The sequence below is a fragment of the Thermomyces dupontii genome (assembly GCF_041956625.1).
Source record: "Thermomyces dupontii strain NRRL 2155 unplaced genomic scaffold VTN31scaffold_1, whole genome shotgun sequence".
NCBI classification, from domain to species: Eukaryota; Fungi; Ascomycota; class Eurotiomycetes; order Eurotiales; family Trichocomaceae; genus Thermomyces; species Thermomyces dupontii.
In genome coordinates this window covers 1,136,181-1,150,177 of record NW_027192307.1, presented here as the reverse complement: position 1 = coordinate 1,150,177, position 13,997 = coordinate 1,136,181, and the positions used below count along the sequence as shown (strand labels likewise).

At 51.8% G+C, this 13,997-nt stretch overlaps 4 protein-coding genes across 4 annotated transcripts; all 4 read left to right on the top strand.

Annotated features, from left to right (window-relative positions):
• Positions 1 to 795: 795 nt before the first annotated feature.
• VTN31DRAFT_436 (uncharacterized protein) lies at positions 796 to 1,353 on the top strand (the record flags this gene model as incomplete). Its single annotated transcript, XM_069404739.1, has 1 exon — positions 796 to 1,353. One exon carries the CDS (start codon positions 796 to 798, stop codon positions 1,351 to 1,353), a length of 558 nt encoding a protein of 185 aa, XP_069263292.1.
• Positions 1,354 to 2,820: 1,467 nt separating this feature from the next.
• Positions 2,821 to 5,142, top strand: VTN31DRAFT_435 (uncharacterized protein; the record flags this gene model as incomplete). Its single annotated transcript, XM_069404728.1, has 1 exon — positions 2,821 to 5,142. One exon carries the CDS (start codon positions 2,821 to 2,823, stop codon positions 5,140 to 5,142), a length of 2,322 nt encoding a protein of 773 aa, XP_069263291.1.
• Positions 5,143 to 6,350: 1,208 nt separating this feature from the next.
• Positions 6,351 to 7,822, top strand: VTN31DRAFT_434 (uncharacterized protein; the record flags this gene model as incomplete). Its single annotated transcript, XM_069404717.1, has 3 exons — positions 6,351 to 6,525; positions 6,575 to 6,945; positions 7,004 to 7,822. 3 exons carry the CDS (start codon positions 6,351 to 6,353, stop codon positions 7,820 to 7,822), a joined length of 1,365 nt encoding a protein of 454 aa, XP_069263290.1.
• A 1,286-nt stretch (positions 7,823 to 9,108) lies between these two features.
• VTN31DRAFT_433 (uncharacterized protein) lies at positions 9,109 to 9,792 on the top strand (the record flags this gene model as incomplete). Its single annotated transcript, XM_069404706.1, has 2 exons — positions 9,109 to 9,323; positions 9,402 to 9,792. 2 exons carry the CDS (start codon positions 9,109 to 9,111, stop codon positions 9,790 to 9,792), a joined length of 606 nt encoding a protein of 201 aa, XP_069263289.1.
• Between the last annotated feature and the right edge of the window lie 4,205 nt (positions 9,793 to 13,997).

Here is a 13,997-nt window from a genome sequence, read left to right as displayed (position 1 = left end):
CAAGAAGAGGGCGAGCGGGTGTTGCCCAGATGAATTGTGGTATATGTAATAGGCTCCGAGCAGTGGTCGGCCTGTGGTTATGTTCAGTGTTGTGCTTCGTCTTGAGATGAAGCTGATGACTTGTGCCAAGAGTTCAGTTTGGCTACCTAACAACGGCGATGCTTGTACAAGTTGTTAACCAACTGATATCTATGTATTGCTTGGTTTAGAGATGTAATAATAATAATAAAGTAGTAGTACCTATTGCTTACAGTCAGATCAAAGCAAAGCAATCGCTGCCGACACGGGCCTCGCATGAAATTAGTCAACGATGGAAGTACCTGAATACTACCTGAGGTACCTGCCGATGTACTCGTAGGTACTGGGCTGCTTTCTCTCCATCCCCTGTCAGGAGTACTACATACATACTACGCCCGGTGGATTAAGCTACTTGAGTTACTGTCGATCCCAAGCTTTAATTCGAGAACGCTGAGCGTTGCGTTGATCGCCGGTGCCAGGGAGAGTCGGCTCCGTCGGGCAGTCGGAACTTTGGAGTTCGGCTTTCACCCCGCGATTTTCGAGGTTTGCGTGTGGACCGGGAGGTCACCGAAGCGGAGCATTGTGCCTTGAGAGGGGCAGATCAAATATAGTCTGTATAAAGACAAAAATGCTATGCCACCTGGCTGATTTACCCCCGATAATGCAGACGTTGCAGCTTAGGGTATCCAGGGTAGTACGATGGCATTGAGAGCATTGGCCTTTTGCTGACCACAGCGTGCTTGTGCAACAGACCATACGAACGCATTAGTAACCATCATGCGCATTCCCTACGTTCCCAATCCTCCGCCAACCTCTACTCCCGAGGAAGAGGCAATCCTAGGGCGTGTCCTGGCCCGTCGTGGTGAGAAAGGACTGATTGCCCTGGACCGGGCGCTCTTGCACTCGTTTCCAGTTGCGGACGGCTGGAATGGATTCCTGGGAGCCATTCGCAACCGGACGAGCCTCCCCGCCGACATCCGTGAGATCGCCATCTGCCGCGTCGCCGTGCTCAACGGTGCCTGGTACGAATGGGACAACCACTCGCCCATCTTGGCCGCCAGCGGATTCAGCGAGGAGGGCATGCGCATCCTTCAGAACGCGCAGCTCACCGGCACCGAGCCCGAGATTACGCGCGTCCTGAACCAGAAGCAGGCACTTGTCCTTCGCTACGCCGATGCCATGACCAAGAACATCCAGGTGCCTGACGAACTGTTCAATGAGCTCCAGGCCATATTCTCCAACAAAGAAATTGTCGAGATCACGGCCACGGTGGCCGCCTACAACTGCGTCAGCCGGTTCCTGGTTGCGCTGGATGTCGGTGAACGAAACCGCTGATTATGCAAGTTGTCAGAGGTGGGCGATTTCACGGGAGCTGGAGACTTGTCGAGAGAGATGGCTTATCTACGAGTCGAGGCTAGTCACGTGATTATCTGGAGACTGGGTGAGGCGGCGAGGCCAGAGACAAGCGCAGATTAGGTTAGCAAATTTCAAGCATCTTTACTTTACCCGATCAGGTTAAGCAGTCCATACGGAGTTATGGAGAAAGTTCAATCAATTCTTGCTAGGCTAGCCTAGCCTAGTTTCGGGATTGATTGTAGCCCTGTCGATTGACAGCGGATTGTGATAAAACCCGCCTCCGAATTGCTCATCTTCAAGCTGTAACCGCAAGAATAACGTGGTCGAAAACCCCTAGGCTGATTGATTATCGCCGTTCAAAGCTCTTCTGGTTTTGAAAGTCCGAATCAAGGATGGATCGGAAGAGGCACAGAAAACGCCCCCCATGATTGGCCTGCGGAATCAATGATCGCCCAATAGGGTATGGCGGCAGCATGCCAGACCCGCCCTGCCTCCCGCTCACCACTCAGCCCGTTGTGGCTATTGTACAGTATTATATTCTGATTCTATACAACTTCTGGTACTCGAGTCTATCATTGTATTGACCTCTTCTTTTTACATTCGCTCATGGCTGTTCGGGCTGCAGATTGCCCGTGATTGTGGGATTCAACGGTCTTGTCTCGGATCTCGCCCAGACCCAACTGGACTTTTGCCGCTGGGGGTAGTTCGTACCTCTGTGTCTCTGCTTTCAGATTTCATCTCTTCTTTTTTTTTTTTTTTTTTTTTCCCTACGCCAGTAGATTCGCTGCGAGGAATTCGGGCCCATTTGACACGGCGCAGATTTCGCCTCTCGAGGATTGTTTACCTTTTCTTCTTATGCATTTTCCTCAGGGACGATTTGACTGCTGATCCATTCGGCAGATCGACGCAAGCTTGGACTACTACACTACCTACAGTACCTAACGGAACCGGGACATCCCGATTTGCTTCGATTTTACGAGGCAGATCAGAGATTGGATTGCAGTTAATTCAGCGGAATTCAAAGGTATGTTTTGTTTTATCACTTGTTCTCCTTTTCTGCATCTGCCAGTCTTGCTTGCTTTACTTGTCTCATCCGCCCCCGAATAAGTTTTTTTGATTCCCCTTTTTCCGGCCGCGTTCATTCATCAAATCAACAGTCTTCGATGCAAATGTTTGTCTGATTGTTCTCTTATGACTGTCCTTTCATTTAATCACTATTTCTGATTATGTATTTTTTTTTCACCCCTGTCTCTGGTCAAGTGCTGCACGCCGTCTTACATACTCCATGTTCTCATCTGAGTTTGTGCCATTGGCGGCTTGGCATGACACCCCTAAGATCACCACCATATCGAGCTAACTGGGATCTATATAGATAGATTGCACACATCCCCCCTCCAAATTGATCATCAATCAAAAGTCCCTGGTGGCGGACGAACATCCCTCGCCATGTCTCCTGCAGCGGATGACATGGACGACTTTGACACCCAGTCGCCGCACGGGACCAATAGCCGTGGCCCGAGTTCTCCCCACAGCAATACTAACTCAATCGAGCCATCTATGAATCAACCGAGTCGCTCAGCTCAATGTTCGCATTGTGGCAAGGTCATTGAAAAATATGGTCAAGATGTTCCTGACTCTGATTATGAGATTATCAAAGAACACATGGCTCGGGAACATCCGCTCATGGCTCGTTCGGAGGATCCCGATAAGGTTGATCCGGCCGACGGAGTCGCTGCGGACTCTGAAACAGGCCCTGTGACGGGTTCTACGGCAGTCTCTCAGACAGGGGACGAGGCCGAGGTCCTTGACACGAATGGCGAGCTGCCCGGTAGCCCCGCTGCAACTGCAGAAGCGACGGAGGCTGAGAAAGATGAGGATGGCCTGAGCGACAGCGCGAATAACGGCGCGCAAGATGTGTCCCAGGAAACGAGCGAGGCTCCCCAGAAGAACGGCCTCCGAGACGACGTGCGCCAATCGCTGCGTGCGTTGGTGGAGAAACGCCTGCAGAATGGTTGGAATCTCCACGAGGTCCGTCGGTTCAATGAATCTTATGATGAGGAAATGGCAAGCATCGAGCAAACTTGGAGCGAAGCTTATAGTCATTCCGCGGCTGGCAAAAAGTCGGACTCGCATGACGTTCCCACTCGACCGAACCCTTATCTCAACAGCAAAGTTGAGAAAGGCGAATTCTTGGAGATCACTCCTGTCGAAGAGTATCTGGAACTATTGCGAGATCCCGAAAATCTATCCTACGAACAGCTGTACGCCGTCACTGCGAACGCAGCGTACGCCCTCAAGACGTGGCAGGATGAATGGCAGGCAATTGACCGCCTCACGAAATATGCCACTCGGCACATGATGAAGGCGTCGGCCAATCCTCGTCGAACGGAACGGCCAGAGGTATTCGAAGACAAGAAAGAGGCGATGCTATACGGCTATAAGCACGATTCGCGTGAATTCATGATCGGCATCCAGGATCCATTTGTCCAGGGTGGTTTCCGACCCACGCCTTCTCAACTCCGCAAAATGCGAACAGCGGCCGGTTCTAACAACCCGAACCCAGATGGGTGGAAGACCATTCACAAGTTCGGGATTGAATACGCACCGCGATTCCAAGATCCCCCGAATCACGGCTTCGAGGGGAAGATGACACGCAAGCGCAAGGCTGCCCAGTCGGAAGCCGCTGCCCTCCAGAGCATGGCCAGTGAAACCAATGGTAGCGCCACACCGGCCGCCGAGTCCGACCAGGAAGGTCGCCCAACCAAACGTGTGACGCGATCCCGCGCGGGCAAGGCTGTTGGAACCCGGGACTCTAGTCAACGACAAGCAACCCCTTCCGATTCCGGCCGCCCGGCATCGAGGTCGGGATCGGGACGAGGCGGACGAGGGCGTGGACGTGGTGGGACTACACATCGGCCGCCCTCCAGGGCCAGTTCTGCTTCTCAGACAAAGGTGACGACTCCGGTAACGACCGCTGCCCCTGCGCCAACGGAGGTGCAGCCCAAGGCACCAGCAGCTCCGGAACCACCAAAGGGTGGGACTCTTGTAATGACTCCCAGTACCGCAACTCCTTCTACATCTGCGCCAACCACTACCGCCCCTGCCGTATCATCTGCTGTGTCATCGACGAACCCGGATGAAGTGCTTGATCCCGCAGAATTGGCGCGTCGTCAAAAAATTGCCAACTCCAAGAATCCTCGCCGGACTGAGGCAATGCTCAACCACTGGGTTCGGTTCAACCGTGAGGGTCGCGTCCGCAATCCCAAACGGACCAAAGCTCAGATCGAAGCCGACAAACGAGCCGAAGCTGAACGGAAAGCAAGGGAGGGACCGAAGGAACCGGGCAGCCGCAAACGCAAGGCCACTACCGCGACGTCGTCTGCCTCTACCGATCCAGGCAGCACCAACCCACCTGCGTCAAAAGCACCTCGACTCGAACCTGCCTCTTCAGGAACGACCAGTAGCATGCAGCTGGCTCCCATCCAACCAGCCACGGCCGCCACAACATCTGCTCGTGCGCCGCCGCCTCCACCTCCTCCGTCTCTACCTCCGCCTGGGCCGCATTCGGTATATGGCCATGGGCCAACCTACCTTCCGCCGCTCCAACCAAGCATCCCGCAGGCTCCAAATGTGGCACCGCACTTGCTGCCGCCGCCACCACCGCCCCCGCCCCCGCAAGCGCCTCCTCATCGGATGATTTGGTCGGAGCACTACCCAGTTTCATACTACGGTACAAGACCGCAAATGCCGCCTCCGAATCATCAGTGAGCAGCTGGATCTCTGCTGGATTGTTCGGAGCCACCGGCTTTCAGCAACAACATGTTAGGCCTCCGTGCGTGATCACTAGGAGCCTCCAGCTTCAAATGGTTCTCTTTTGATTGATGGCCGATCTGGACGGAATCGCTATAATACGTAACTTTCCTTCATCTTCGGCAACACAGGTTCTGATGTTCTGATTGTACAGTACATAGCTGTTATAGGGCGTTGGGGAAAAGAAAAGGCATGTGATGGATGTGGGCTGTGTCATGATGGGTTCACTTCGGTCTTCGCAGCATGGCAATGGCGTTGTACATGGAAGAGCTGATCTTCAACTCGTTTCTCGCTAATGCTACAGATTCAATAATATTGCTTACGCTGGCGTAAATCATGATTTCTACTCGACTGTTAACTGATGCCAACGGAATCAGCTCGATAGTCCACAGAATTTCTTCTCAATGTCCCAAACTCCCAAGGGACAAAAGAGAAGATCACCCTCAGAAACAGTTATGCCCGATACACACAGCTGAGAACGCTCTATGGGAGATGATATTCCAATACCCAACCTTGAGGCAAGCCCATCCTCCGACATCTTCTGGTAGGTAAAACTCCATCTAGATGTCTCCAACACTTTCCGATCGCCGCCTCAGTTTCCTGAGAAAACGAGTCGAAAGCAACCTGATAATGCTCCTCTCCTGAAATGGAGAGGAGGAAAGAAACGAGGCACGAGTCGCTTCGAAGAAACCGATAGCAGCGAAGGAAAGCCTTGAGACGACACCTTTTTAGAGGTGACAGGATGAGGGAGGATGCCTTGCCGCAAGTTCAGTATCAAAAATAGTAAAGACCATGCGGAGCAGTTTCTCAACTGTGTGTACGGAGTACTGAGTGGCACTATGTGTGAGATGATGCTCGAGCTTGTCGAGTCGAGCGAGAAGAGGGAGTTACGAGACTGCAACTGCGGAGTCGACTGCGGCGCGGCGGCGCTTTTTTGCAAGGTAATCGATCGTGTCACGTGATCATTTATCTTCGGAAGCTCAGCAAGGGCTGGGATGTGATCTGCGTGAAACAAGCTGCGTCTCCATGCTGCATTGCAGTTCGACGATTCTCACTGACATCATACTATTCCATACCACGTCCTTTACTACTTCCAGAACAGCCGAGTGCTGCTGCTCTTCCTGTACCACATCGAGTGCCTTAATACCAGTTGTCAGTGGTGAACAATGGCGAAGGGGAAGAAAAAGAAGCGCGCATACCCTAGCCTCCAAGACCTCCTGGAGCGACCGTGGTGCTACTACTGCGAACGAGACTTTGACGACCTGAAGATTCTGATTTCGCATCAAAAGGCGAAGCATTTCAAATGCGAAAGATGTGGGCGACGGTTGAATACCGCAGGAGGTACGTTACTACCATGAGGGCGCAGAACGAATTGCCGACGTGCGATTAGGCTTGTCCGTCCATATGAGTCAGGTCCACAAAGAACAGCTGACTGCTGTGGATAATGCGCTCCCGAATCGAGCAAGTCTCGACATCGAGATCTTCGGAATGGAGGGTGTCCCGGAGGACATCATCCAGGCTCATAATCAACGCGTCATTTCGCGATATCAGGAGGAAGAAGCCAAGCGACGTGCGGCGACGGGGAATCCCCCGCCGGGGTCCGGAGGCACGCCACGGAAGAGACCAAAGTTGGACATCTCCGACTTAAAAAGGCAGCTGGCGGAATACAAGGCCAAAAAGGCAGAGAAGGCTGCTGGGGGAACAAATGGCACTGCGACCCCGGCGGCATCGGGACAGGCCACTCCCGCCACAGGTGGATTTGTGAGTAGCACGTATCACCCTGTGAGGCAGTATGGTCTTGCTGATTGCTGATTTACAGGGACAACCGTCACAGTATCCCCAAGCCGAATCCCAGACGACAACCGCTGCGGCTCAACCAGCAGGAACTGCTGCTGCCGCCCAACCATATGCCTATCCGCCACCGTATGGTGCGCCCAATCAGCCATATCCAAATGCCGCAAGCCCTGTATATCCAGGTTACCCGCGGGGCGGCGCCCCGTTCGGGTCTCCGCCTCAACTTCAGCCCGGCCAGACACCACCGTACGGTGCCACACCATCCCCTTTGCCGTTTGCACCGCCAGCAGGTCAACCAGCACCAACAACGACACCACCGCCGAATATGCCCGGCTACGCACCTCGACACGGGAGCTTGCCGGCGGCACCAGGTCTACCATCACGTCCCTCATTTGGCGCTCCTGGCGCGCCGCCGGTTCATCCCCCACAGCCGTATCAAGCTCCTGGTCAGCCGTCTTCCGCTTACACAACCGCCCCCAGTCAACCCAGCATGCCATCCCGGGAGACGGCCTCGCCCAGCGCCGCGACTGCAGCGCAGATATCCAGCTCCGTTGATGAACTCGTCTCGGGTGCTGCTAAAGCTGCGGAGGAAGCGGCGAAGGAGGCCCCACAGAGTCCCAAGCCCGAGCCTGGTGCCGACGAGAAGAAGGCGCGCAAGGACAAGGCCAAGGTGCGGCTGGTATACTCCGACAACGAGGTCAGTCCGGAGGAGAAGATGGCAAGGTTGCCGAGGTACGCATATGTTCCCGATCGCAGAGGCGAGACGGTCCTGGCGGACGCCACGATGCCTGCAGTGGCACGCCGTACGACGAACTCAGACGACGTAGTGGATTCTGCGGATTGACCTCATGGAGTGGGGGGTTCTTTGCGTTACGATGCGATGCCGTTGGCTCGGACGTTGGGCAGTAGTCAATTGAAGTCTGCCGGAAGGAATTCGCAATACCTAACCTACATGAAACCGGCCCGTTTGTCCTGAACTGAGTTCAGGTTGCCGACATCATCATGGTTGGGAGGAAAAACTGTGATACCATGGATAAATCTATCCGAATACTGGAATGACTGTACTATAAGACTTTTTTTTTTTTCGATGCCAATGAAGTCATGGACTGCGATCTATTCCTTCAGATATTGAAAGAGGGAGACTGCTCAGTGGAGAGTTTTTGTGACAATCGAGCTCTCCCGGGTAAAATGTCACATGTGTAATGAAGCTGATGATTGTCTTTCCTCGACGTCCCTAGGGTGCGACTACACGCCATTTATAAAAGGTCTGGGAGTCAAAAGAAGCGACTTCGCATGGAACCAATCCATCGATTACCTATGGCTAGGATCGGCAGGAGTCGAGTAGATCAAACATGCGATGTTCCCTTGTCTTGATGAAAGCCATTCTAAAGAATACTACCTGTTTTCTGAAGGATAGCCCCTCGAGTCCCTTCTGTTCAGATGTCCCTAATCTTTTTCATTTCGAACGGCAAACTGGATCGGATGGCTGGAAAGATGACTCGTTCCAAATGTAGTATTTCAGAGTTTGCACTCATTTGGCTCATTATTGTATCCGAGCAGTCTGCATTCCGAAGATCGTGGCCCAAGTTGTCCCTCGGTGTTCCTTGATAATCTAAACCCATGCCTGCTCGGATACAGTGAGCCAAACCAAGACAACCTCTGAAATGTAGAGTACCTAAGGTAATTCCTCGGAACACGTCATCTTTCCCGCCATCCAGGTTGACGTCCAAGATGAAATATTATTGTCCTTCAGAAACAGTTTTTCTCAATAGATAGCAATTCCTTCATCGGAAATCTTTCAGGAATTCGGAGCAGGATATTCAAGTACAGGTAGTACTTAGGTACATAGTATACAGACTCCCACTCTCGGAAGTTGTTCACTTCCTCGTGTCTCGTGCACGTGCTCACGCGCCAGACGCGTAGCCACGAGTCCACTACAGTACTTGTTTTCTTCAAGACTTCTACGCGTCAACGATCCAATGCGAAGAAAACAAGATCCTGAAAACAGCATTGCTCGCGTTTGCCAGTACCGTACTCTGCCTTTAAGAGGCGTTCAAAGACTGTCCCGCCAAGTACTCGTTCTTATTTCCCAATTGTCGCTTATTACTATTCATTTCCGAATCCGTCAAGATGTCATCGCCCTCCCTCTTGCAACTTCCACCCGGTCTCGTTGATATGCGGGAGAGATTGTTTTCTCTCAAAGACCCGGTAGTGTTCGGAACGCACGAAGACTACAAACGATACTGGTCCTTTGTCGACAATTTCTGGACGCGAAGTCGCCGTGAATGGGTTGGCAATGTTTTGGTCGAACACTATCGATGCCTCCTTCATTCGACACAGGAACGGTAACTACTACCTTAGGATATCGATGGTCCTTTTTCTCGTTTCGTGAGATGTTCATGCTGATGTTTCCCCACATAAAGGACGTCAGTCCCGGCTGAGAATCGGAAACGCCAGCGGTCCGTTCGGACGCCAATCGGCTGCAAAATCTCCCTGAGGAAGGACTTTTACCCCGATGGAAGAGTAAAAATTCGCCGTTGCAGTGAGAGCAAAGCCCACTGTCACGATTTGCAAGAGCTAGATCTCAAGAAGGTCAACTCTGCTTTGCGGGCAATAGTGTGCGGAGAGGTTAGGAAGGGCTACACTGTTCAGGAGATCCATGGTGTTCTGCAACGGCATTATGCGAAGGATCTCTTGCTCGCTGGCGGCGCGAAAGCTGATCGGAAATATATCCACAATGTTAGTCGTCAGGTCCAAAAGCAGTCGGGCCCTGGTTCGCAGGGCTGCAGCACAGCAACAAGCCCAACGGGATGAGGCGTCGAACGACAACTGCATCCTGCGATGGTATTTCGTGATTCGGGTAATAACTAAATGTCCTTCGACTTTGTTTCTGCGGCGTCTTCATAGACAAGCACTCGCGATACGGACAAGACTGACAGCCGTGGAACCTGCTTGGAAGCTGAATAAGGCCTGGCTGGCTGCTGTATATGGATATACGATGATGGCTTCCAACCGCGTGAAATGAACCGTGAAGGACAATTGCATAGCGATCTCTAGCATTGGTTTCGTTGATGTGAGTACGGAGTACTGGTGCCGTATGGAGTTATCGTTGCTCTATCGGGGCACCAATACTCGTCCATGTGTCTCGAGTCTTTCGCTACAGTTCAACTGAAAAGTCAACCCTCAGCACCCATGGCGGGGGAAGTTCTTCAGGTGTGTTATAGGACAGCGCAGTCAAGGAAGTATGTTCAAGCAACCATAACTATCGGAAATGGACCTCTTTCGAACATGTAGCGATGTCATTTGTCTCCTGCAAGCTCTGCAATCAATAGATGAATCCGATACTGCTACTGCATACTACTGATTCATACAGTTTAGAGTGCTCGTACTGAGTTCAATAGATTAACTTGGGGGGCGACAGAACGGACAGATTGTTTTTTTTTTTTTTTTTTCTTGAAACTGAGGACAAGCTGGACACGAGAAATAGGAATAACGACCGTGTGAGCTGAACCACCCCCCCTCGAGTCGTATCGGGTATGTCAAGTCAGGGACTAATAACTGACATGTCGGTCAGAACTTTTTAGTCTGAGATGACTTTGACAAGCTCTGACATGTCTGTCATGACTTTGGCAAGCTTCAACTTGACAACTTTTGACATGACTCTGACATGACAAGTAGGTAAGTACAGTAATACTCACTGTGTATTGTCTGGGCATGTCAAAAGCTTGTCAGACCCTGACAGCCCTTGTCAAAGTCAGGACAGAGGCACTGAGCATGTCAGATCCTTTCATGTCATGTCAAGGCATGTCAATGTCATGTCAGAGTATGTTAGGCCTAATGTCATGCCAAAAATTGTCAACCCCTGTCAGGACTTGTCCCGCTTGATCAATTAGTTGGATATCCATCTATCAACTTGTTCAGCACTGCCTGTATGCATATGGGTGGGCATGTCAATTCATCGATATTATCAAAGAGCGCTCCTGTCCATGTACAAAGTAGCTGTGCCCTGAAACGAACGAAGTGAGTGGAAGGGTCCGAAGGCCACGCGAGGACCGACCGATCGGCGGCAAAAATAGTACTATCACGTGAATTCCAAATAATGCTAGTCAACCAAAATACGGTAGGTAATAGGTCAGCTAATTCCACCCTCAAGGCTTCAAGTGGCAAAGTAAAAAAGGTCTCCAACATTTCGCTCTACACCTGACTTCTGTCAGTTCCGTCCTGCTATATGGCTTCCAACCCAAGTCTTTGATTGAGTCCTTCTCTGGTATACCTACATCGTATTCCGTACGGAGTACATTCTCCTGCACTTCGATTACCTAGTAGCCAACCTAGTTGATAGGTAAGTATTTCTGTCAATAATTCGGTCTAAACTACGGAGTACTCGATAGGTACAGTGGAACCCTCTAAAGTGTCTTGTAGTGGCCCGTAAGACTACTCGTATGAGTCTTGCAGCAGATCAACGCTCTCCGTTCAGTTCAAGACCCTCATTATGTGGACAGTTGTTTGCGATTGTCAATTCGTACCCGGACAACTTGAAGCAAATGGCGACGTCCGTCTTGGTGTTAGACTCGTCCCTTTTTGAGAATCCTGTAGGATACAAGACGTTTCATAACGCCCTTTCAACAACAAACAACATCAACAGGTCAAAGGCCATCAAAATAACGAATTGTTGCTGCTTTCAGGTCTGCCACACGGCTGCTTCCCTATGTGTGAGATGATGCTCGAGCTTGTCGAGTCGAGCGAGAAGAGGGAGTTACGAGACTGCAACTGCGGAGTCGACTGCGGCGCGGCGGCGCTTTTTTGCAAGGTAATCGATCGTGTCACGTGATCATTTATCTTCGGAAGCTCAGCAAGGGCTGGGATGTGATCTGCGTGAAACAAGCTGCGTCTCCATGCTGCATTGCAGTTCGACGATTCTCACTGACATCATACTATTCCATACCACGTCCTTTACTACTTCCAGAACAGCCGAGTGCTGCTGCTCTTCCTGTACCACATCGAGTGCCTTAATACCAGTTGTCAGTGGTGAACAATGGCGAAGGGGAAGAAAAAGAAGCGCGCATCCCCTAGCCTCCTCCCCGCCGACATCCGTGAGATCAGTGTATGCTGACAAGCAACCGAGGGTGGAAAGTGATTCAGACTCTTCGGAGTCCTCGAAATATTCAAAACGAAACCCAGATCGACCCTCATCAACTGACTTTCCCGAACAAGGGCAATACGCCTCGCCATCGTGGGATGAAGATGGCGGCATTCCTATCCCCAACCGTCGAAGCGAGCCCCGGCCTTACGCATATTCTGGGACGAGCGCGGGATCTGGGAGCGACCGCGACGGCCCAATGAGGGCCTGGCGACGTGAAGATATCCGTCCCAGCGCTCGCACATCAGTCCCAGACGGCATTGATAACCGACCCCCTTCGCCTTCTCCTCGCCAAAGTCGCCCCATTCCGATGCCCCCGCGCGGCGATCCTCGCTCTCCCGATCGAATGACCTCGTCAATGCCGCTTCCACCTAATCGACCACCGCAGACTGACCCTAACCACCAACATGTCATTCATTCTCCCATTACTGATACGCGTCCGTCGAGTCACAGCAACAATCAATACCCGTATCATCAACCGCCTCGACCACAGCCTTCCTCATCTCATCATCATTTGACGCGGACCAGGTCCCAGAGCTCTGCTACGTCCTCCCAGTCACCGACACACCAGCCTCGTCATCACCATCGGCATCATCATAGCCGGCCATCACATTCACACGAATCGTCACGCGATCGCCGTAAGGAACGAAGACGGACAGCAGCCCGGAATATACTTGGAGTGTCTGCTATTGCTGGCTTCATGGATGCCCTTGAGTCATTTATATTCTAGCACCTACTGTACTAGTTCTTTTGCGCTTTAGCACGGTTACCTAATATTACTACGACAGGAGCCATTTTTGTCATTCCATGTACTGTTTTGAATGCAGACAGAACCCTTCATTTGCAGGACAACCTTCGCACTCATACCAATAACCTTAACCCCAACCAAGACTACACATTGTGAACTCCTCAAGGCGCACATCTGTTTGCCGCACATTGTTGGGCGCTGTGGAAGCTCCAGAACTGTGGGAGGTCCCCTGGAGAATTGCCCGAATGGCCGAAGAGATTTTTTCTTGAGCGCTCCGCAGTCAAGTTGCCAGATCTTGAATGCTGAAGCTGACAGGAATGAGCAAGCCATGTACTAACTAGAAGTCTACCTAGAGGTTTGAATCTTAACAACAAGCAAAAAAAAAGCTTCTGGCCTGGCTATTGTGGTGACTGAATTGATTGCTACAGTATTGGCTGCTGAACCTTCGCCCCCCCTGTAAGCCTCTTGGACAGCTAAGGCGATGACATCGACTTCATGCAGCACTCCATCGCTGGTGACAATGCCCTCTGGCTTGACCTCAGTGATCTTGTTCTCTCGAACATTGACGATCTTGACATGGGGCTTGTCTAGCATCTCGTAATAGTCCTGCTCCAAAGACGGCCGTTTTGTCCCAAACGGGTGGATTGGCTCCAACGGAGCCAGGAGGTCTCTCTTTACTGGATCAGTGATCCGAGCGCGAGTTTTCTTTGCCCAGAAGTTGTAGGCTTCGCGGTTCGCTTTCAGATCATACAAAAGATCGCCGAAGTTGGCAACCCAGAACGCAAAGCCACCTCGTTGGTACAGGTTCTCATAGAAGGCCTCCCGCTCCTCCGGGCTGACGTCAAAGGTGAGAGTTTTGGAGAATTCATACTGGAAACCAGCGAAAGTGGTCTCGCGGTAGCGGAAGAGGTCTGGATAGGTAGACTTGCGCGCCTTTTGTTCGGCCGCGGTGAGTTTTCCTTGTCGCATGGGCAACGCGAGGTTGGGAGTTCTTTGAAAGACAGTCAATTGGTCGGTCCAGCTTCATCGGAGGAAGCGTGGATTCCAACTGCTTGACCTCGATCTGCTCGGACTCCAGTTCAGCTCGGATCGCATCAATGTCAAAGAGAACGTTCTGGTTGGCATCGCTCG